A 24,950-nucleotide genomic window follows, 5' to 3' on the forward strand; every position below is an offset into this window, starting at 1 on the left:
CCCCCCCCCCTTCCCCCCCACGCTAGACCCGGAAGTGTGATGCTGTCTACTTACGAAATCACTGTCGACCCCGGACGCCATCTTGGGCCAATCATGTCATCTTCAAGAGCCGGCCGGACCGCTTAAGACCTCCCTCATGCTGGCCTCCCTCCAGCGAGACATCAGCTGCTTAGTCGCGATTGGCTGAGCATAGTTATGAGTCATCAGCTGCTCAGCCGCGATTGGCTGAGCATAGTTATGCTCAGCCAATCGCGGCTGAGCAGCTGATGACGTGCTGGAGGGGGGGCTGGCATGAGGGACGGCTGGAGCGGTCCAGCCAGCCTCCTGAAGATGACGTGATCGTCCCAAGATAGCGGCCGAGGTCGACAGTTATTCCGTAAGTATACAGTTTCTCACTTCCGGGTCTAGCGTGGGGGGGGGGGGGGGGGGTTTACATGGGGAAGGGGGCCATTCACTTAATTAACACACATTACAATGTTGTATAACTTTGTAATGTGTGTTATTTTGTGAAATAATGCTTTACACCGCACTACCCCTTTCAGAATAATAGTAGAAAACAGTAAAATATTAAACCCACTACACCCCAAGTACAATATATTTCTGGCCCATGTTCCTTTGTAAATTTCCCAAACATGCTATATCTTTTAATTATAGGAGAAATGCATTGAATCCAGATGCATCTGCTTTAATGGGGAACCTGAAAGGCTATGGTAACACAGTACGTCTGTATAGGGAGAGATGTGTCAACCGAGGTTGGAAAGGTGGAGAACAGCTTGAGGGACCGCCCCCAGTGAACAGCGCCTCTGTTCTTGGGAAGTTCTAAAACAATATCTCTCTGAAATCCCCAAGCTTTCCAGAGTTAGGGCATTCACACGTTCCGAGCACAGTTCATATATATGAACAATGTGCTGAGGGAACTAAATGCAGGACTCCTGACATAATGATACATTTTGATGCCGGGAGCTCGGAATCACTAGGTGCTACTAAACTGACATTTACAGTTACTGTAGTGCAAAGATTTAAACAGATTCAGAGCGCCCAGCATCATAATGAACCATGATGCCAGGAGTTCGGCAATTACGATCTATAGCACCTCCTCCATACACGGACGTGTGAATGCCTCCTAAATCATAGTTCACTATGTTACTGTACCCCGTTCCATGCTACTCATTGTTTGCCATGAAACAACTCTCAGGTTACTTTAAATTAAAATAAAGTTTCATGTTGAAAAGCAACGTAAAACCATACAAATAAGAAAATGCACAATTGACTGTACTCTAATATAACGATAATACAGTCATAGATTTGAACAGCTGCCCAGACAATACAGTAGAAAACTACAGAATACATTGTATACCGCATTGAAGTCCATGTAATGACTGCAGACTACAAGCTGTTATAGAGAGGCATGTGCCTACTAACAGTGTGGCAGCACTTCAATAAAGGAGGAGTTTTTCTACAGCAATGGATTCTGATTATAATATTTATTAGGGAATTGCCATGCAAATAATTATCAAGTCGCTTCAGAGGATAAACCTTACTTTATAGCGTACCTGTCGCAATGACTTTTTTTCTTTTAAGAAATCAATAGGGGTTGTGATCGCAAGCAGTTTTAGAAAATACTTTCTAAAAGTTTCTTTTTGAAGTTTTCTATGTTTAAATCAACGCTGCACATATAGCCAAACTGTGGTCCGTGACAATATTTGGTCTTTTCTCTGTTAAAAATAAAAAGACCAAACGCAGGAAGTCCCAGTCCTTTTTGCGCTCACACAAGGAAAGACCTCTGATCATCATGCAGGTTGTATATCAACTGAGGGAAATTTATTTAGGCTAATTATATAATTAACATTTACTTATTCTATTATCAGCTCTGCAGCTTATCAGGAGACAATGCTCTTTGTTATGTAACAATTCAGTCAGTATAAAGTCACTGTGTGGTTACAGAGGTTTGGGTGCTGTGTGACAGGAGAGCTGACCATACAATGCGAGCAACCCGAGGATTCTCTGCTACATACAGCAGCTGTACACATGCGCTATGAAGAGAGACACCTAGTGGCCATATGTATAACGTTGAATAAACCATAAAAAAAAAAAAGATAGTATATTGCAAAACTGAGATCAAGACCCCTGTTGATTTCTAAAAAAAAATCCAACAGCGCCTCTTTAAAGAAAGGCTGTATACATTGTGCTATGCCTATTGCAGGGCCTGGGTGGGAGATGCATAACCCAGGGATTCAGCAAAGTGAGAATCTGTGCCATGCATCACTCCTTCGGCCCTACAATTTATGCAGCTTTGCCCAGAATGTTTCTTTATTCCATTACTTAGGAGAGCAGTAATGGGGCCTGGAATCTGATTGTGTCATTTTCTATATTGTTTCTGAGCATATGGGCACTGACACACCAGGGTACAGAGTTCTTGGAATCTGCAGTGTGCTAATGGCTCTGCAATCAGAGCAAGTATACAATCAGCTCCATCAAAGCGGCAGAACCTGACATTTAATATTCTCAATTTGTTTCTGCAAAGGAAAAAAAAAAAAGAAATGTTAATTATTCATCATGTTGTTATCTATGAGTAAGTGTGATACATTAAAATTATTATTGGCTGGCGATATAATTCATTTAAAGTGCGCAAGATTATGTAAATGTGGAACGAGATGGCAATTTATCACAGAAGCAAGCTAGACAAAGAACTGCAGGGAGAGAAGGAGCCATCATTGTGGTGGATATTGCCGTCTGCTAGCTGGTACAATAAGGATATTGGGGGGAGATTTATCAGTCATGGTGTAAAGTGAAACTGGCTCAGTTGCCCCTAGCAACCAATCAGATTCCACCTTTCATTCCTCACAGACTCTTTGGAAAATGAAAGGTGGAATCTGATTGGTTTCTAGGGGCAACTGAGCCAGTTTCACTTTACGCCATGTTTGATAAATTTCCCCCATTGGTTTTATTTTTTCTGCTCCAAAAGGAAAAAAAAATATAAAATAATTACAGTCTTAAAAAATACGTATGTAGCGACTTACCCTTAGGATGTCTGTTTTAAGCTGCAGCTCTGTTGGGGGCGCCGAGTGCATCAGTCCTAAAAGAGTCCCCATGTCATCATCTCCGCTGGGTGACAACATCAGCTGCTGGATGACCATGAGGGCATGCTCTCTGCACTGGGGGTACTTGACAATGTTATGCACACACCTTGCACCTCCAAATTCTCTGAAGACGCCTAAAGAAATAAAGAGGGTAAAGTGACCATATACCATGACCACTTACATATATATCCACTTAAAGTATACAAGGCAGATTTAATAGCCTCAACCAGTTACAAGGGGAACTACTTCAAATTCCCATTGACCACACATGAGCGGAGCTATTAAAGGGAATGTGTCACCTAAATGTTCTTTTACTGATCAGAGTCAGATACTAAAAGTTGCTCTTTTACTCTAATCTGTTTCTGTTTTCTGACTGTATTTTTTTCCTATTTCACTGTTTGTACATTGTTATGGGGGCTGCAATCTTGCCTGGTTTGTTTTTAACAGCATTTAGTGACATGCTTTACAGCAAGACTCGTGGACATAGACCACAACAGACAGACTCTGTCCCGTTGAGATGAATGTGAAACACTGATGAGCGTACTCTGTGACCTTTAAAGAAGTCATTCCACAGGAAACTGCTATTGTCTTCTCAATCTATTGGTGTCACATGATGCTGCAATGCTGCACAGATCACTTTACTGCAGCCTCCTTTTATTACTAGACACAAAAGGAAGTCTCACCTTAGTTTTAGCCCCAGTGGTGAGAATAAAAACTACAAGATATGATGATTATTTTATAATACAGATAGAGAAATGGAAAATTGAAAAAAGTCACCAACATTTCTTAAACATATGTTTAACATAAAAACATTATTTAAACAATAAGTCATTTTCTGATGACACATTCCCTTTAAAATGTGGATCAGGGACACATCAATGTCTAGGGCCTGATGAATATTGGCCAAAAGCCTTACTGACATTAAATGAAACAAGACAGCATCCACGCTTAAGAAAGGGGACTTGGCCCCATGTGAAATGTTTATTGCCTGTGGTTGTCTTGAATGTGGGGTACTTGAATGTTATACAGATTTGTAACTTACCTCTATTTAAAAATCTCCAGTCTTCCAGTACTTATCAGCTGCTATATGTCCTGCAGGTAGTGGTATATTCTTTCCAGTCTGACACAGTGCTCTCTGCTGCCACCTCTGTCCATGTCAAGAACTGTCTAGCGTGGGAGAGGTTTTCTATGAGGATTTAGTACTGGACAGTTCATGTCACGGACAGAGGTGCCAGCAGAGAGCACTGTGTCAGACTGGAAAGAATATAGCACTTCCTGCAGAACATACAGCAGGTGACAAGTACTGGGAAACTGGAGATTTTTAAATAAAATTAAATAACAAATCTATATAGCTATATAAATAAATAAGTAAATAAACTTTCCAGTTCATTTGAAAGGAAAAAAAATCACTGGAGTTCCCCTTTAAGACAAAAATTGCTTATTTAGAATTTAAACTGCGTAGTGGGAAGGAGAAAAGGAACACAAAAAAACATCCCAGGTGAAGGACAACCGGATTTATCGGATACCGCTACACTATTTTTAGCACAATATTTCCAGAAAAGAAAAAAATGAATGATAAACATAATTTTGCTTCCCTGGCTCAAATACATTTTCTATATAAAGATACAATTGCCTCACTACTAGAGATGAGCGAACCTCGAGCATGCTGTAGTCCATCCGAACCCGATCGTTCGGCATTTGATTAGCGGTGGCTGCTGAAGTTGGATAAAGCCCTAAGGCTATGTGGAAATCATGGATATAGTCATTGGCTGTATCTTGTTTTCCAGACAACCTTAGAGTTTTATCCAAGTTCAGCAGCCCCAGCTAATCAAATGCTGATCGTTCGGGTTCGGATGGACTCGAACCCGAACCCGGTTCGCTCATCTCTAATCACTACATTAAAAGGGGAACTCCGGGAAAAAATATTACCTTGTGTCAGAAAGCTTAATAGATTTCTAATGGACTATTTAAAGTTCTCAAGTCTTCTAGTACTTATCAGCTGCTTCAAGTCCTGCAGGAAGCAGTGTATTTTTTTCCAGTCTGACACAGTGCTCTCTGCTGCCACCTCTGTCCGTGAGAGGAACTGTCCAAGGTAACAGATCCCCATTGAAAACCTCTCCTGCTTTGGACAGTTCCTGAACAGCACTGTGTCAAATTGGAAAGAATACACAACTTTCTGCATGACATACAGCAGATAATAAGTACTGGAAGAATTGAGAACCTTTTAATAGAAGCAAATTACAAATCTGTATAACTTTCTAATTTGCTTCCTGATCCGGTCGGGCCACGGAGATATGAGCGCCCAAAGCCCGGTGCGCACGCTCACAGGAGAGTCCGATGGCCATAGAGAATGACGGAGCATCGGACTATTCATTCTCTATGAGCGTCGGACTCTCCTATGAGCGCGCGCGCGCCGGGCTTCGGGCGCTCATATCTCCGTGACCCGACCGGATCAGGAAGCGGGACCCGGCAGGATCAGGTGAGTATAAGTGTCTGTAACAGGGGGTCGGGAGCCTGTCACCCCGGCACGGGGGTGACAGGTCTCCTTTAAATTAAAAAAGATACACACTTAGGCCATGTTCACACATGGTATAACACCGGCCGTTCTGTGACCCAGCCGGGTCACAGAACGGCCGGTGTTACTGAAGATCATCCAGGTCGGTACTGCAGTACCGGCCGGATGATCTTCATTTCTGATGAATTCTGATGCGGCTGCACCCGAATTCCCTGCTGCAAACAATGGAGTGTGCAGCCGGAGCCGCACTCTCCATTGTGTGAACTGACAGGTTCTTTGCCGCCGCTATTCAATGAATAGCGGATGCAAAAAACTGACATGTCAGTTTTCTGTGCTGCCGGATGGAATCACGTCCGGAGCATACACTATGTGAATACACTCCTGCCAGGATTCTATTCATTCACAATACAAAGTATGTTTTGCAAATTGCAACAACGGCCGTGATTTACACGAAACATATGTTGTGTGAACATAGCCTTATTGTGGGGCAGGTCCTCTGTGTCAAGATATCATGAAAACTTACCCGCATTGGTATTTGACCCTTGTAGCAGAACTGTAAGGGTTTCCATTACCACCAGTGCCAGCTGCCTTTGGTCCTCAGTTGACTGTATTACAGTTGTGGACCCTGAAAAGATAATTTTTTTTTTTATTTACTGTGAAGAAGAAGAACACAATTCCAACACATGTCATGAAGGATACACTAATCCTGTCTCCAAAATCCGCACTCCGGAGCTTTAATCCTACAGGTTTACAGATGCATTTAGAGAAGAAGGAACAATATAAACATCCTGGAAAGCTGGAATCTCATCCGGCTGTATGAAAGGGTTTATAAAGTCAGAAATAAAGTAATTAAAAGTGAAGCAGACAGAGACGCACACACTATTTTGTAGGCTGCAGGGGATAGGTAGGACACTTACTGACAAGGCAATAAACTTTAGTGCCCCACTAGACGGTGGTCTTCCTCAGATATTGACTGAGAACAGTCCACAAAGCTATACCTGTGTCATCAGTTTTATTGGCCAACTATATCCTGGGATGTGTCCACTAGTCTATTAGGCTATCTACCCTATATAGTATTATTCAGTAGGGAAGATTTAAAAAAAATCTATTTAGAGTGCATACCATGTTTCTCCGAAAATAAGACATTGCTTAATTTTGCAGCTCGAAATATAAGCCTTACTCCAAGAATAAGCCCTAGTTACAGTCAGCTGACCAGATCCCTGACACTGGGTGCTGAGCATCAGCGAATCAGGGCCAGACTTGTTATGCTCCGCCCCCACCTGCTCAGCACAAGCTGCAGGGGAGGCAGGAGGGGTAAGAAGATGCACAATCGGGGGGGTGCAGAGGGTGCGTGTGCCAGCTACAGAGGGGGAGGGATGTATACACTATTGGGGAACAACTACAGAAGGCGATGTATACAGTATGGGGAAACAACTACAGAGGGGGATGTATACAGTATGGGGGAACAATTACAGACAGGGGAGGGAGGTATACAGTATTGGAACTACCTGCAGAGGGGGGGGGGAGATGTATGGGGAAACAGTTACAGAGAGGGGAAGGAAGGTAAACAGTATGGGGGAACAACTACAGAGGGGGATGTATACAGCATGGAGGAACAACTACAGAGGGGGAGGGATGTATACAGTATGGAGGAACAACTACAGAAGGGGATGTATACAGTATTGGGAATGATACACAATAGGGAGGGGGTGCAGAGGGTGCACGCGCCAAATACAGAGGGGAAGGGTGGTATACAGTATGGGGACTAACTGCAGAGGGGGAGGAAGATATACAGTATGGGGGAACAACTATAGAGAGGGGAGGGATGAATACAGAATAGGGTAACAACTACAGAAGGGGATGTATACAGTATGGGGGAAGAACTACAGAGAGGGAAGGGAGGTATATGGTATACAGTATGGGGGGGCATTACTCCAGAGGGGGAATACATACAGTATGGGGCAACAACTACAGAGAGGGTAGGGAGGTAAAGACTTACAGTATAGTAGCCTAGCAGTGGGACATACAGTATGGTGGCTAACTACTGTATAAAGTGGGGGTACCGAGTAGGGGCAGACTGTATTTCTCCAAAAATAAGACCTACTATGAAAATAAGCCGTAGACCTTTTTTTTTTCACAGAAACACGGTAATAAATCTATATTTCTATGTTACCGATACGTAGTTTACAATACAATACTAGGTTAACCGATACAACTTCCACTAATGACAATAAAACAGGACAGGACTCTACCTTGTTCAATAAACGCCTGAGCAGGGTCTTTCAATACAGCAGCATACTTGTGCAGAAGGTTGACCATGACTTCCAAGAGTCCCACCTCTTTAAAAACATCTTTAAAAATGTGGTGGTGCCGAATAAATTTCAGCAGAGTTTTGGTGGCGATAATGCTGCAGGAGAATGAGGTGTTGGACTTTAAAAGGATGCTGACACTTATCAGCTCTTTGCAGGGGATATAGTTCAAGCTGAAGACCACAAACTCAAGCATCTCAAAGTATTTCACTTGGACATCGGGCAGTTTGGTTATCTTCTCTGCAAACTGGGAGAGCGTGTGCTGCGACTCCAGGATGAAGTAATTGGCGTTGTCAGACATGTAAATATTGGTGATGGCATCCAGGATGATCTGGGCAAGGTAGCACGTCTTCGCTTTAAGAAATGCATTCTGGAGGACTGAGAAGGCTTGAATGTTTCTCACACTCAACCCTGCAAAAAGGAAACAAGACTGTAAAATACTGTCAATTATGCTGTTTCTTAGAGTCCTTAGAGTACTATTACACGGAATAATTGGCCCTATCAATGGAAATAGGCTTGAATGATTAAAGGGGTAGTGCGGTGGTAAAAAATTATTCACAGAATAACACACATTACAAAGTTATACAACTTTGTAATGTATGTTATGTCTGTGAATGGCCCCCTTCCCCGTGTCCCACCACCCCCACCCGTGTACCCGGAAGTGTAGTGCATTATACATTACCTGATCCGTGCCGACACGCGTCCGCCATCTTGTGCCAAACGTCATCTTCGGCCGGCCGGCCCGAACACCTCCGATCTTCCCGAGTGGCGGCTGCCTTCTGCCGCGTCATCAGCTGCTCAGCCGCGATTGGCCGAGCACAGTTATGCTCAGCCAATCGCGGCTGAGCAGCTGATGACGCGGTAGAAGGCAGCCGGCACTCGGGAAGATCGGAGGTGTTTGGGCCGGCCGGCCGAAGATGACGTTTGGCACAAGATGGCGGACGGGCCCGACAAGGATCAGGTAATGTATAATGCACTACACTTCCGGGTACACGGGTGAGGGTAGTGGGACACGGGGAAGGGGGCCATTCACAGACAACATACATTACAAAGTTGTATAACTTTGAAATGTGTGTTATTCTGTGAATAATTTTTTACCGCCGCACTACCCCTTTAATATTTTATGATTCTCTATAAGAGAAGAAGAACACTTGCAGTACTCAAAGAAAACACCAAACTTTATTAGAACAACATGGCTGAGGAAGTAGACAGTGGACGAGGGTTATTTTGTGCTACGACATGCGCTTCATCCTGCCCTAGTTAGGGCGAGGATAAGGCGCATACCTGTGTGAATGGATACCTGTTTGAACGCAGTGATGGCTGAGCATGTGCGCTGTTGTGCTTTTCGATTCTGAGGGCCAGTTCACATGGGGCAAAGGCAAAGAGTTCCTCCGCAGAATTCCGCCTGTCTCACACAGTGGGAGACTGAGACAGGTGGAATTCCGCAGCAGAGAGAACCCCCTTCTCATTATTAGAGGGCCCTTGAGGATGTTCATATATTTACCACCTACCCTCTGATTAGATGACAAATATTCTTGGGCCAGTAGAAAAAGTTCCTTCATTGTACTAACTTAAAGGAGAAGTGCGGCGAAAACCTTTATGAAAGTGTCGTATTGCCCCCCAAAAGTTATACAAATCACCAATATACACTTATTACAGGAAATGCTTATAAAGTGCACTTACTACTGTATCAAGGCTTCACTTCCTGGATAACATGGTGATGTCACTTCCTGGATAACATGGTGATGTTACTTCCTGGATAACATGGTGATGTCACTTCCTGGATAACATGGTGATGTCACTTCCTGGATAACATGGTGATGTCACGCCCCGACTCCCAGAGCTTTGCGGGCTGTGGCTGCTGGAGAGGATGATGGCAGAGGGACACAGGAAACTGGAGTGACACTGAGTATCCTCCTGCCATCATCCTCTCCAGCAGACACAGCCCGCGCAGCTCTGGGAGTTGGGTTGTGACATCACCATGTTATCCAAGAAGTGACATCACCATGTTATTCAGGAAGTGACATCACCATTTTATCCAGGAAGTGAAGCCTTGATGCAGTAAGTGCAGGGGAAAAACACTTTATAAGCATTTCCTGAAATAAGTGTATATTGGGGATTTATATAACTTTTGGGAAGCAATTCAATACTTTAATAAAAAATTTTGACAGACTTCTCCTTTACGTGAGTACAATGAAGGAACTTTTTCTACTGGACTAAGACTTCTCCTCCTTTAATGAAGAAAACTTTGCTTAGCATGAGCACAAGAAAGCACAGACTATTTTTATGTGCAAAATAAATAAAGTTTATCTACTTAAAAGTTAAAAGTAGTCCAATGAAATAAAAAAAACGGAGAAAGGCTTGGGGGGGAGGGGGGTGCGGGAAAAAAAAGTGAACTCACCCCTCCCTGTACCTCCAAAGTGCAGCTCACGGATGTCATTTTCAACTGGAATCCGGGTACATGACTTACCCGGCTCTTTCAGTTGCAATGACACAGCCCAGCTGAGCGATTGACTGCTCAGTCCATCTCTGACTGGGGAGATGTTAAGCCCCAGTCACTGATTGGCTGAGCGGGCAATCAATCAACTGAATATGTGATGTTACAGCCATCAGCTGTCAACAGGACCCAGGAGCGACGCTACGGGGGACGAATACAGGTAAGAATACTTTGTTTTTTATTTTCCTGCACCTCCCTCGTTTTCTCCCTTTTTTCAATTTCAAGGGACTTCTTCTTTACAAATCTATATAACTTTCTGTAACCAGTTAATTACTTTTATATTAAAAAAAAATTATATTTTAAAAATTTTAAAATTATCCGTTGCTGTATGTCCTGCAGTAAGTGATGTAGTCTTTCCAGTCTGGCACAGTGCTCTCTGTTGCCTCTTCTGTCCATGACAGGAACTGTCCAGAGCAGTAGCAAATCCTTATAGAAAACCACTCCTGGTCTGGACAGTTCCTGATATGGCCAGAGGTGGCAGCAGAGAGCAATGTATCAGACTGGAGAGAATGCATCATATCCTGCAGAACATACAGCAGCTGATAAGCATTGGAAGACTGGAGATTTTAAAATAAACATAAAGTACATAACTATATAACTATCTGACACCAGTTGATTTGAAAAAAAAAAAAAATGCTGGAGTTCCCCTTTAATTAGGAAACAGCACGGGCTGTGGCTAATACATAAATCACAATGCTAGAACCTAAAAATCTGACAAAATGGCATAATAGGAGCCATTCATTGGTCCTAGGCTTGCAAAGGGTAGGCTAAACTAAGTGCTACAGTATATTAGTGTGACTTTCTCTTTCCACTTAAAATATGTTTATGGAGTTTGTTTTTGGTTTTATGACTGGCATAATATAACCGTGTAATGGTGCGTTTACACAGAGCGATAATTTGCCCAATCGAACGATTAACGATTTTGAAGATGTGTTTTTTATGACGATTAGCGTTTAGACGGAACGATATATCGCTTGAAAAAATCGTTATTGCGATCGTTTTAAGCCTATCTCACACATTGGGTGAATCTGTGAAAGACTATTTAGACAAAGTGATCTGCGAATTTTCAGTTTAAGAACTTGAAAGATCACGATGAACGATTTATTTTTTGTCGCTTGATCGTTCCTGTGTTTACACGAGCCGATTATGGCTCAAATGCGATCGTTATCACGAAAAATTCGAACGATAATCGCTCTGTGTAAACGCATCATAACATACAGAAGCTGCCATCATACTATACACAAGGCTGTTATCATTGGGGGGGGGGGGGGGGGGGGGGGGGGGGTGGATGTAAATTCCGCTTCTTACCTTTTCCAGCAGGCTGCGGGACAGCAAAGCCTGGCAACAAAAAAGGCGCCCCTGTGGTTAAACCGGCTGGTTTCAGTTCATTGACACCATATGTTGTTAAAGAAGTAATTAGGTTAACCAAGTCCTTCAGTGCATCTTTGGATTCGTTCTCTTTAGCTTGCTCTAGCCTACAGGAAAGACAGCATTACATTTCCTTCATGCACTATGCATTTAATTGCACCTAAATATAGACTATAATATCGCTACTTAGCAGAGAAAGGCATATGGGGCCGGGGGAAAACACATACACAGTTTTACAGGCATACTTTCAGTCTACACAAAAACATAGTAAAGTGTCAGCAAATAAGATTTGTACAATATTACATTTTTTATAATACACAGAAGATTGGCCACCTTGAACTAAATATCAAATTACAGCTCCTTTCCTTTGTATCATAGAACGCCGACGAATTCAACACAAACTAAATAAGTACAGGAGACAAAATTCGAGGGCTAAAATGTGTATGACCCTACTAAAGAGTCCATTTACAGTCTTCTATAACATTATTGGTATACCTTTATATATACAGACTATTTTTTATAGAATTTCCCTCATTTGAAGCCCTCCTTTAATGGGCACTGTCATTATCAATAAAAAATGTTAAATGAGCAGGGGAGGCGATATACTACTTCATTGCAATTTACTTCATAGATTTTTTTGACTGTATAAAATCGGCCACTAGGTGTCTCACTTACTGCAAAACCGCAGTTGAGGCTCCATCACTAAGGCCATTCCGTCTTTAGTAACAGCAAAAAATGCAGGAAGTGATGTCAGTTGGCCTTGTGATGAATGATAATTGGCCAGAGGCCGCACACACCCCTGTGCTGAATAGACTAACAGATCTAAGGGCCTCTCTGCAAATTTTGCACTCTCTCATAGACTTCTATTGGAGTGTAGGTACCACAACTGTGCAGACCGTATTACAATCTGTCCCTTTTTTTTTTGCATTGCAGTTTGCGGATCCGCAAATTTACAGGATATATAAATAGCACCATAGAAATCAATGGGTTGCAAAGGATTCAGTATTTTCTACTCAGCAAATACTGATAAAAAAATACCGCTGCCGCCACTCTTCTCTCAAAGAAGTGACATGTCATTTCTTTGAGCGGAGAGCGGCGCCTGCGGAGGAGCGTGCGCTCTCCCATTGAGATGACATGACACACTGAGACAGGCGTTGTTCCGCCGCGGAATTACGCCTATTTTACTCAGTGTGAAAATACCCTTAGTGGACCACTGGAGTATATTAAAATCAAGCCCGACAGCATACATAAGGCAAGCATTAATTATATATTTGCTGGGGATTTTTATTTCATATATGTCATGACAGGTACATAGCCTCCTTCATCCCAGACTTTAACAGGCGTATATGCAATACATTGGATTCCATGTAATTTCTACCTTTTTCTTAAGTTTCTATAATTAAAAAAATAATAATAATCCTCCTCAACAATGAAGTTTTCCCTAAAAGAAAGAGCTGTTTCTAGCTTAGTGTCCATACATAAAGGCGCATTCACGCATGAATCCAAGACAGTTAAAAGTTAACATCTGCAAATCTATTTGCATTAGCATGGAAAACTTTGAAGATAGTATGGGAAGGACATTTAAAGTGGAGATCAAAGCCAGAATCAAAATCTCTGTGTTAGAAAATCCGTGAGCATAATTAGCAGCATCTTCGAGCAAAAGAAAGCCGATCCGAGAAATGTAGGTAACCGAGCTTTGCCGAAAAAGGTCAGTCAGTGAAAATATATACAGGGGTGTAACTACCACTCTAGCAGGCATAGCAGCTGCTATGGGGCCCACCGCATCAGGGGGCCCCATGGTCCACTCCTGCAATACACTGTGCCCCCTGCGTTGCCATCATTTGCATCACCAGGTGACCAAGTAGACCTCACGGGTTCCTGATAAGTTCTTCCTGTCAAAACATCAGGTTTGATGGAACAAATAAAAGCAGCTATCTATATGAAATACAATGCTATACATTTGGCCACTAGGTGTCTCACTTACTGGAAAACTGCAGTCAATGCTCCGTCACTAAGGCCATTCAGTCATTAGTAACAGCAAAAAAAAAGAAAAAAAAAAGACTAAATAGAGGAAGTGATGTCAGTTGGAACATTGAAGCAGATTGCTGATTGGTCAGTGGATTGGCAGTGAACTAACTGATCTAGGGGCCCGTCCACCAGCTCAGGGTAAAATGCAGAAGCACAAGCATAACCATGGGGCACTATATAGTCCACTGTTAATTTCTAGTCCAAACCTCTGAGGATGCTACGGGGAACCTTTCTATACTAGATATATATGCATATAACACAAAGCATAGAGGATTTCCAGGGCTAGCTCTTTACCGACAATACATGCTTTCAAAATAGTGCCCCACCTGCCCACTGGTTATGTGTGTTCTTGCAGATCAGCCCTATAGACTTCACTGGAAGGGAGATACAATGGTGGACACATTGGATGGTCAGGTGTGGCACTACTTTTGGTAGAAAGCTGCCATATTTAGGTCTCAATGAAAAAGCTGTTAATGGGCTCCTGGCTACCATGTTCCACATATAATACTGGTGTTTTTTTAATATCGGAATCCTGTGCCTTCCCTATAGCAATACCCCAAACAGCAGGTTCTGTTTTCTATACAAGTAAAGGTGCCCATACACTTTAGTAAAAAGTAGGCCGAACCAGCCAACTTCTGATGTCGTTCTAGTGTGTATGGGGGCCGGACAAATGATGTTGGGGGAGGGAAGGCATGCTGAATTTCAACTTTTATTCTCTGATATATAAGCCACCTTACATCTCATATCTCCATGCACAGCACCCAAACATTTAGCCATGCCAAATGTTCATGTGTATGGGGATAGCTGACAGAATAGCTGTATGGGGATAGCTGACAGGACAGCTGTATGGGGATAGCTGACAGGATAGCTGTATGGGGATAGCTGACAGGATAGCTGTATGGGGATAGCTGACAGAACAGCTGTATGGGGATAGCTGACAGAACAGCTGTATGGGGATAGCTGACAGAACAGCTGTATGGGGATAGCTGACAGAACAGCTGTATGGGGATAGCTGACAGGATAGCTGTATGGGGATAGCTGACAGGATAGCTGTATGGGGATAGCTGACAGAACAGCTGTATGGGGATAGCTGACAGAACAGCTGTATGGGGATAGCTGACAGAATAGCTGTATGGGGATAGCTGACAGAATAGCTGTACGGGGGTATCTGACAAAATAGCTGTATGGGGATAGCTGTCGAATGAACAAACGTTCTTCCGGCAGCTACTGAAGATGTGTGCTTACCTTGAGACATTCAAGTTATTAAAGATTCCTCAGGCCAATAGACATGAGATGAGTTTGGTGTTTGTCATGAACAATGACTTCTACATACGATATGGTTCAATGATTCTACCAGGCTCACATATACTGTATGCATTCCCTATTCAGGACACGTAATGTCTATCTTCAGCTAGGATATAGTGTATTTAATAGGAGAGGGAGGCTGCTGCTGCTGCCGCTTTGGTTTCTGGTTCTTTGAACCTTATATATCTGTCCCCTCGTCCACCAGGTCTGTGCTGTCAGAGTGGGCGACATTGGGCACCTCTGTGATAAGCAGCTTTTGTCCGAGTATAATGGCTGCTGCAATCTGGATACTACAGGCTTCTGATAAAGACAACGTAGAGAACAATCCCTGTGTGCACCGACATTTATCAGTGCCGTAAAACCTGGGGACATTTGGATCTACAGCCACAGTGAAGGGGATTAGGTCTTTCTATGGGAAATCAGAAGGTTGCTAGCAATTACTCGCTAAATAATGGCTGCCAGGTGGTTCTCTCATCATCCGGCTTACCCCCTTTTCAAAGTACATTCAAAAGGTTCAAAAGGTCACCATTTTTTAAGGGAATCTTCACCTAAAATCAAACCATGTGACTGTAAAGTCTTTGAGTTAGACCTCTTCTGTTATATACTTCAAACTCCTTAAAGGTGTTCAAGGTCTCTGCTCACTATAAATAAAGTGGACCTGTCAGCACTTTAACTGCTGACAGATCTATACTGAGGTTGGGGAGGGATGCCTGTGGCACTATGTATTACAGGGGTAGAAATTATTTTTAAAAAATCTATTGATGTCAGAAAGTTTTATAGATTTATAAATGACTTACATTTTAAAATCTCAAGTCTTTAAGTACTTCTCAGCTGCTGTATGTCCTGCAGGAAGTGGTGTATTCTCTCCAGTCTGACACTGTGCTTTCTGCTGCCACCTCTGTCCATGTCAGGAACTGTCCAGAGCAGCAGAAAATCCCCATAAAAAGACTCTCCTGCTCTGGACAGTTCCTGACATGGACAGAGGTGGCAGCAGAGAGCAGACTGGAATGAATACAACACTGTCTGCAGGTCATACAGCAACTGATAAGTACTGGAAGACTGGAGATATTTAATAAGAAGTAATTTACAAATCTATTAAACTTTCTAAAACAAGTTGATTAACCTTTTAAGGACGGGGCCAATTTTAATTTTTTCCTCCTTGTGTTTAAAAGCACTTGCATTTTTCCACCTAGAAACCCACATGAGCCCTTATTTTTTGCGTCACTAATTGTACTTTGCAATGACAGGCTGAATTTTTGCATAAAGTACACTGCAAAAGCAGGCTGAATTTTTGCATAAAGTACACTGCAAAAGCAGGAAAAAATTCAAAGTGTGGTGAAATTGAAAAAAAAAAACGCATTTCTTTTATTTGGGGGAAATGTGTTTTTACACTATTCGCCCTGGGGTAAAACTGACTTGTTATGCATGTTCCTCAAGTCGTTACGATTAAAATGATATATAACATGTATAACTTATCTAACGGCCTGTAAAAAATTCAAACCATTGTTAACAAATATACGTTCCTTAAAATTGCTCCATTCCCAGGCTTATAGCGCTTTTATCCTTTGGTCTATGGGGCTGTGTGAGGTGTCATTTTTTGCGCCATGATGTTTCCTTTCTATTGGTACCTTGATTGCGCATATAGGACTTTTTGATCGCTTTTTATTACATTTTTTTCTGGATTTGATGAGACCAAAAATGCGCAATTTTGCACTTTGGGATTTTTTTGCGCTTACGCGAGATCAGTAATGTGATTAATTAATAGTTCGGGCGATTATGCTCGCGGCGATAGCAAACATGTTTATTTATTTATTTACTTTTATTTAAAACCTGGGAAAAGGGGGGTGTTTCAAACTTTTATTTTTTTTTTTTTTACACTTATACTAGAAGCCCCCCCTGGGGTTAGGGTTATTCCCCCTGGGGTTAGGGTTATTCCCCCTGGGGTTAGGGTTATTCCCCCTGGGGTTAGGGTTATTCCCCCTGGGGGACTTCTAGTATACAGTGGTGCCTTGGATTACGAGCATAATTCGTTCCGGGACCGTGCTTGTAATCCAAATCCACTCTTATACCAAAGCAAATTTTCCCATAAGAAATCATTGAAATTTAGACAATTGGTTCCACACCCCAAAAATCATTTTATAATCATTATAGCAGCAGTGTGTATAGCTGAGCGTGAGTGCAAGCACATTATAGCAGCAGTGTGTATAGCTGAGTGTGAGTGCAAGCACATTATAGCAGCAGTGTGTATAGCTGAGTGTGAGTGCAAGCACATTATAGCAGGAATGGAGAGGATGGGAAACACAAGGACTGATAGAGACTGCAGGGAGCATGAAGGAATGAGCAGGGCAGATGTGGACACAGTATAGCAGCACTCTCTGTCCGGGGAGAGAGGAGTTAAAGCTATAAAGAGATTACCCCCACAGTCCTGTCCCCTGATGCAAGCCCCAGCCTGAAGTGGATCTGCTATAAATTGGAAGGTGAGAGAGACTTCCTGGGTCAGAGTACTGTGCTGCAGACCCCGCTATGCAGGCCATGCCCCTCCCCCACTCACGCTCCCACCCAATACCAGGAGCTCTTAAACCAAAGCAATGCTCTTAAACCAAGTCACAATTTTGAAAAACTGTGAGCTCTTCTTGCAAAACGCTCTTAAACCAAGTTAATCTTAAACCAAGGTACCACTGTATACACTTTGATCTCTCATTGAGATCTTTGCTGTATCTTGGAGCAGTCCCCGGCCGGCAGCAGTAACGGAGATCTCCGCCACTAGACACCAGGGAAGTGCTGCATCCGGTAATCGGATGCAGCTGTCATGTTTGACAGCTGCATCTGATTACTGTATTACTAATACCCGCGCTCCCAGGCTACAAGCGGCACCCGAAACAGAGGCGGTTCAGAGTGGGGTCGCGGCGCGGCCCCGCTCTGAACACCTCTTACGGGGGCATGACGTACCGGTACGTCATGCGTCCTTAAGAGGTTAAAAAAAAAATCTCCGGAGTACCCCTTTAAATTAAAGCTGGACCTGCTATTAGGTTTGTTTGTAAAGGAAGACTAGTTGTCAAATACACCTACAAAAAAATGCAAAAAAATATATATATAATATATATATTATACACACACACACACACACACACACAACACATAAAATATACCAGGACCTATACTTCAGACCACTACATGCATTTCACTATGCGGCTTCTTCAGGGGAGCACTGACTGGTTGTCGTTCTGGCCTTGGTGATATTACACTCAGTGATTAACAGGCCCTGGTGACGTGTTATCAGTATGGGCCAGGAGGATAGCTACAGGGTGTGCAGGTGTACCAGGCTCAAAAGCCCCCTATGAAATTAAAGTTCACGGTTGCTACAGATCGTCACCCCCCCCCCCCCCCCCCCCCCCCGCGCGCGACATGGCCGCGGAGGAGCGATCACAGAATTTCTGTAGTCGGCCTGGGTATACACCGTAATGGCGTTGATCCCGGCTCGGTACTGTACTGTTTTTGGCTGCAGCAGCCCAAAGTAAGAGAACACTGATCTCATTGATCTATGCAGTATAAAAATACTTCATAGATCTCAATGAGAGATCAGTGTGGCTATACTAGAAGTCCCCCAGGGGGAATAACCCTAACCCCAGAGGGGCTTCTAGTTTGTGTGTAAAAAATAAATAAATAAAGTTAAAATCACCCCCCTTTTCCCATTTTATAAATAAAATTAAGTAAAGAAACATGTTTGGTATCGCCACGTGAGTAATCGCCCAAACTATTAATTTATCACATTCCTGATCTCGCACGGTAAACGGCGTAAGCGCAAAGAAAATCCAAAGTGCAAAATAGTGCATTTTTGGATGCATCAAATCCAGAAAAATTGCGATCAAAGCGATCAAAAAGTTGCATATCCACAATCAAGGTACTGATAGAAAGAACACATCATGGCGCAAAAAATGACACCTCAGACAGCCCCATAAACCAAAGGATAAAAGCGTTATAAGCCTGGGAATAGAGCGATTTTAAAGAACATATATATTTTTTTTAAAAAGGTTTTAATTTTTTAAAAGCCATCAAATAAAATAAAAGTTATGCATCTTACATATTGTTGTAATTGTAACAACTTGAGGGACATATATAACAGTTTTACCCCAGGGTGAACGACGTAAACACCCCCACCCCCCACCAAATAAAAAAAAAAAAAAAAAAGTTTTTTTTTTTGTTTTTTGTTTTTTCAATTTCACCACACATTTAAAAAAAATTCTGGTTTCCCAGTGTACTTTATGCAAAAATTGAGACGGTCATTGCAAAGTACAAATAGTGGCACAAAAAATAAGGGCTCATGTGGGTTTCTAGGTGACAAAATGCAAGTGCTATGGGCTTTTAAGCACAAGGAGGAAAAAACAAAAACGCAAAAATGGAAATTGGTCCAGTCTTTAAGAGGTTAAAGGGAACTATGCACTATGAAAAGGCTGGAAAGAAAGCTGCAAAAACTTCAAAATTACCAGGGGAATCTTTGGTTTCTGCTTTACCGCTTTCCTTACAATACCCGACCTGCCCAGAGCTGATATAATATATACACAGTTACATCATTACATAGTGGGGGGGAAAAATCCAATGTGTTCTACCTATTTATATGTAACATTATCTATCTATCTATCTATCTGATCTATCTATCTCCTATTTATCTTTCTATCTATATGCAAATTACACCTAGCAATGATCTGGTATCTGATTGGCTGTCTGCTTTCTCTATGACATCACAGAGTGACATCAGCCACACATGATGACATACATGAATGATAAGGCTCTGCAGATCTCGGAACTCTTCAGAGTTGGAGTAGGAGTATAGGTGTAAGTATCTCCCCCTTCTATCTCCCCCTCCCCCACCCTGTACTGAGCCCTCTGCGCCCCCCCAAGCCTGGTGTCCCCCAAATCTCACACAGTAGAGAACTTACATTGGTGAGTGATCCGCTACTTAGAAACACCAAGAAGCCGCACTAAGGGTATAAACCCACACACCGTATATGCAGCAGATATGCAACAAAAACGCAGAGGATTTGTTGGTACAGATTTGATGCTGTGTTCAGTTATTTAGATCTAATCTGCTGCGAGTTTGCTGCGAGTTTGCTGCGTATCGCAGCAGCAAATACGCTGCATATACGGTGTGTGGGTTTATACCCTAAAAACAACATTTCTTCTCTCTTCCTCAGGTTCTCGTGTTGGATAACAGAGATCACTGCAATGTCTATGAAGGTAAGGGCCTGTTCACACTGTCACAGTCTCTATGCATATTCACAGCAGTCAGCCTATAGGGGGCGCTGCACCCATCACAGCCACAGTTACTGCATCCAATCTCCACAATTATTCCTATTTCTAACCATGAAGATAATTGATGGATTAGAGATTGGGGAGATGTCTCTCACTGCCCCTAGCAACCAGAGCTCCCATAGCAACCAATCACAGCTCAGCTTTCATTTTACCAGAGCAATGTGAGAAATGGAAGCTGAGCTGTGATTGGCTGCTGTGGGCAACAAGCAGAAATTACTATAGACAGAGCCATAAATCTCCAGCAAGGTACCTGCTATGTGTTTCTGGTGCTGCCCCCTGCTGGTCTCCCTCTGTTACTGCTGTGCTGCAAGTTGTTTGTATCAAATATATCATATATATTATATATCATCAGGAGTAACAGCTGAAATCTTCTAATGATACTAACTCGCTTTACTCTGTTTTATCATTACAGAAATGGTCTACAGTGTGCAACTTGCACTGTAAGTATCACCATCATTCACCCCCACCCCCACTATCCTCCGTCCCCCGCCATCCACCATCCCCCCCGCCATCCCCCACCCCCTATCATCCTCCATCCACCCGCCATCCCCCTGCCAGTCTCTCCATGATTCTCACCACCATTACCCCCCACAATCCCCACCAGCCTCCCCGCCTTCCCACCATCCTCTCCGAGCCCCCCCCCCCCCCCATGCTCCTTATTTGTCTGCAATGTAAAGAATGGGATTCTACAAGCAACATGGGGGAGGGATTGGGCAATTTACTTACATTGAATATCTCAGCAAATCTCTGTTTTTTTTTACAGCTGAAGATCCAGACCCCCGTGTCGACGACCCAGACCCCTGGGTCGAGGACCCTGATGAGCTGTGAGTATGACACCCCCCCCCCCCCCCCCCAACACACACACACCATCAAAACCAAGTAAGGAAGCATCAAAATGCCCTGTCTCATGGGGTCGGGGCTTCTATCATTGTGATAGGTGTCCATGCTCTGGTGTAGTAAACAGCCATGCACTGTGCGTTGCTGGTTACTCTATGGCCATGGAGGTAAATGATGATGATGTGCATGGCTGCTTAATTTCGTATCCCCTATGGCCACTTAATTTCTTATACCCCATGGCCACTTTCTGAAATAAACATGGGAAGTTCTCTGTAGCACTAGTTGTGGAAGACTTGTCAATATGTTTCTTATTCTGGTTTCTCCTGCAGATGGCTGTTGGTGGTCCCTCCATACCCTCAGGTTCTCAGGTATGATGGAGTCTTCCTTGTAGAAGGAAAAAACATTCCAAACATCTGAATGTTTTATATAGCTAACCCTATATAGCTGCTAGAAGAGATAACTAATCATCATTCTCTTTTTTCCTCTATATAAGGATTAACAATTTCAAGACTGCTGAGGATGACGGACCTGATGAGGCGTAAGTATTACCCCCCTTCTACCCCTCACCCCCATGGCCACTTATCTCCTTATACCACATGGGCCCTTATCTCCTTATTCCCCAATGGCACTTAAGTCCTTATACTCCATGGAAACTTATCTCCTTATACCCCATGGCCACCTATCTCCCTATACCCCATGGCCACCTATCTCCCTATACCCCATGGCCACTTATATCCTGAGTAGTGTGGGTAGTTCTATGGATCACTAGTTGTGAAAGACTTATCAATGTGTTTCTTCTTCTGGCTTCTCTTGCAGATGGCTGTCCTTGGTCCGTTCGGCTCCTGATGCTTTCAGGTATGGTGGAGTCTTCCATGTAGATGGAAAAATAATCCAAACACCTGAATATTTTCTGTAGATTCCATTTATGTTATGTTATCCTAACCTGCTCTGTTCTTTACCAGTGGCGGCTTTCAGAAGTATACCTGGCGGCCCACTCTCGATACTATCAGGTAAGACCCTGTACTTTTTAATCAGTCATCACACAGTGGGATTCTCTTATATTGGCGCTAGAGACTGGGATAATGTCATATAATTACATTTAACTTGATATATGTTTTATGTACATTAGAGAGGAGACTGAAAAAGATCTTGCAAGGGAGCTGAAGAAGGAGCGTCGACTGATCAAGAAGGAGCGTCGCGCACTGAAGAGGGAGAGGAGGCTGGCTATGTAAGTAGAGGGATGCAATACACTAACATACAGACACATTATAGTACACTAACATACAGACACATTATAGATCACACCACCATATAGACGTCTTACTGCCCCAATAAAAGACAATGATATAAAACCTGTCTGCACACACTATATATATGCACACAGGCGCCATCTAGTGGTGCCAGTCATGGGGCATATCCAGCATAATAATGCCACCGGGGTACGCTCCTCCCCGGGGTCTCTAAAGCTTCTTAATGTCAGCTTTCTTCTTATTATTCCTTAGGATAAGATCCTTCTTTTGTTGTTCCCGTCCGAACATCTTGGACTAAACTGAGTATACAAGATCCTTTCTGTGGTCATTCCACACAATGCCGCCCTTACCTACTGCTCAGAAATGTCAAGGACTTTACCACCCACACAAAAGATGCGATCAGCCGCTGAGTGGGCATTTTCCTGCTCCTCGGCTGATCACTGAAACCTTTACACGCACCGATTATTGGCCGTATGTTTTTAGCAACACTCCTTGCCAATAATCTGCCAGTGTAAAAGGGGCTTAAGCCCAGCACGTTGTCCTACACTTACAGAGTTAGAGTGTTACTGGTTTGCGCTTTAAGGCTAAATTCACACAACATATTTTTTTAGTTAATAACGTCCGTTATTAAATGAAAAAATACATTGCATTGATTTCAATGGAATCCCACTCTGCATAAACTCCGGTTGGGATTCCTTGCAGCTGCACAAAAAACTGACATGTCAATTTTGTGCGGCCACTATTCATTGAATTAAAGAGCCATAAGATGTGAACTATAATAAAAGTATAAAGTATCCTTCACCTCTTTGCTTACCATCATTTTTTGGTGTCTCTCTCCTCCTACAGATTTATAGAAAACATCTTAACCATCTGGCATCACCATCTGGCATCAACATCTGGCATCACCATCTGGCATATATCTTAAAATCTGGCATCACCATCTGGCATATCTATTACCATCTGGCATCTGCATTAACATCTGGAATTACCATCTACCATCTGGCATTACCACCTTTAACATCTGGCATTACCACCTTTAACATCTGGCATTACCATCTGCCTATAACATCTGGCATTACCATCTTTACCATCTGCCTTTCAACATCTATTATTACCACCTGAGACTCCATCTTACCATAGCCGCCACCCTCCCCTCTGCATCTGGCAGGCACTGCTCATACTGTGCTGAAGACACCTTAGCTGGCAAGCACACAGCGCTGGGCCACGAGTGATGGCTGACAGACCGGGTACATACACATGTACTTCATCGCTCTGGAATTCATGCTGCAGTTAAGCCTTATTTAACCGAATTCCCCTTTAACTATTGGTTGTTAATAAATCTTTATCTTCAGCTGCATTTTGTGTTTATTTGCATTGTTGCTGCTCATTAAAATTACTCGGATCATCTAAAACAGGGAAGGGACGGGGTCGTCTTTCCCATTGGGCAGGAGGGTAGGCGGCTGCCCGGGGGGGCCATCACTCTTAGGGCTGTATTAGACGGCTTGATATTTAGGAGCAATATCGGTGCTATTACGTAGCGGGAGGAGTGGGGAGGCCGCGGGGAGCAGCTAAAGATCATCCGGGTGGCACATGGAATACAGCAGCGGTCTGGTGCTGCCGCTCCTATTACACGGAGCAATGGCCAGCAGAGCGTTGCTATCATTATCAAGACTTTGGTTCATGCAGAAAGGTAACGATCAGCTGACATCGTGCATGTTGGCTGATCGTTGCCTTTCTGCATGAGCTATTACACCTACAGCTATTTGGTAGGTAGGATAAGTGATATAGGAGAAGGTTTGGTAGGTAAGGTTTGTCTATTTGCTGATGACACAAAAGTGTGCAATAGGGTTGACATTCCTGGAGGTGTCAGTAATATGTAAAATGATACAGCTTTCCTAGATAAGTGGCCCAAACAATGGAAACTGCAGTTTTCAAATGTAAAATAATGCACTTGGGGAGAAGTAATCCTTTATCCGAGTATCATAAATGTAGTTCTGTGTTAGCAAAGACTTCAGAAGAGAAAGATTTAGGGGCAATTTCTGACAAGCTTAAAAAGAGTCACCAGTGCAGCCAGGGGGTAGGGAATACTAATCATATGCTGGCCTATATAGCTAGAGGTATAACCAGTAGGAAGAGGGAGATTGTGATCCCACTGTATAGAGCTCTGGTGAGGCCACATCTGGAATACTGTATCTAGTTCTGGAGACCTCACCTACAAAAAGGATATTGATAAAAATAGAACAGGTCCAAAGACGGGCTGCAAAAATGGTAGAGGGTGTGAGGGAAAGACATAAATTGTCATTTCCCAAAACTTCTGACATAAATTTTGATTGTTCCGGGTCAGAGTGGTCAGACCCGTACTGATCAAAAGATAGAGACAGGTGATGACCGTGCTAAGCGTGGTCCTCTCCTAGCTCTGTGTTACATGATCAGTCAGGCTCTATAGAGCTT

The 24,950-nt window shown here is 43.1% G+C and overlaps 1 protein-coding gene across 12 annotated transcripts in view; it reads right to left on the reverse strand.

The window, feature by feature from the left end:
• Nucleotides 1–24,950, reverse strand: part of WDFY3 (WD repeat and FYVE domain containing 3) — a 230,262-nt gene that overhangs the window by 98,101 nt on the left and 107,211 nt on the right. For 11 of the 12 annotated variants that reach the window (XM_069978200.1, XM_069978202.1, XM_069978204.1 and 8 more), the window contains 4 exons: nt 11,710–11,876; nt 7,848–8,315; nt 6,119–6,220; nt 3,021–3,214 (listed from right to left, as the gene is read on the reverse strand). In XM_069978200.1, the coding sequence (XP_069834301.1) occupies nt 3,021–3,214; nt 6,119–6,220; nt 7,848–8,315; nt 11,710–11,876 (931 nt within the window). Of the gene's footprint in view, nt 1–3,020; nt 3,215–6,118; nt 6,221–7,847; nt 8,316–11,709; nt 11,877–20,039; nt 20,523–24,950 lie in introns of those variants that run through there. The other variant, XM_069978211.1, reaches the window with a different exon arrangement.

The sequence above is a fragment of the Dendropsophus ebraccatus genome, chromosome 7, assembly GCF_027789765.1.
Source record: "Dendropsophus ebraccatus isolate aDenEbr1 chromosome 7, aDenEbr1.pat, whole genome shotgun sequence".
Lineage (NCBI taxonomy): Eukaryota > Metazoa > Chordata > Amphibia > Anura > Hylidae > Dendropsophus > Dendropsophus ebraccatus.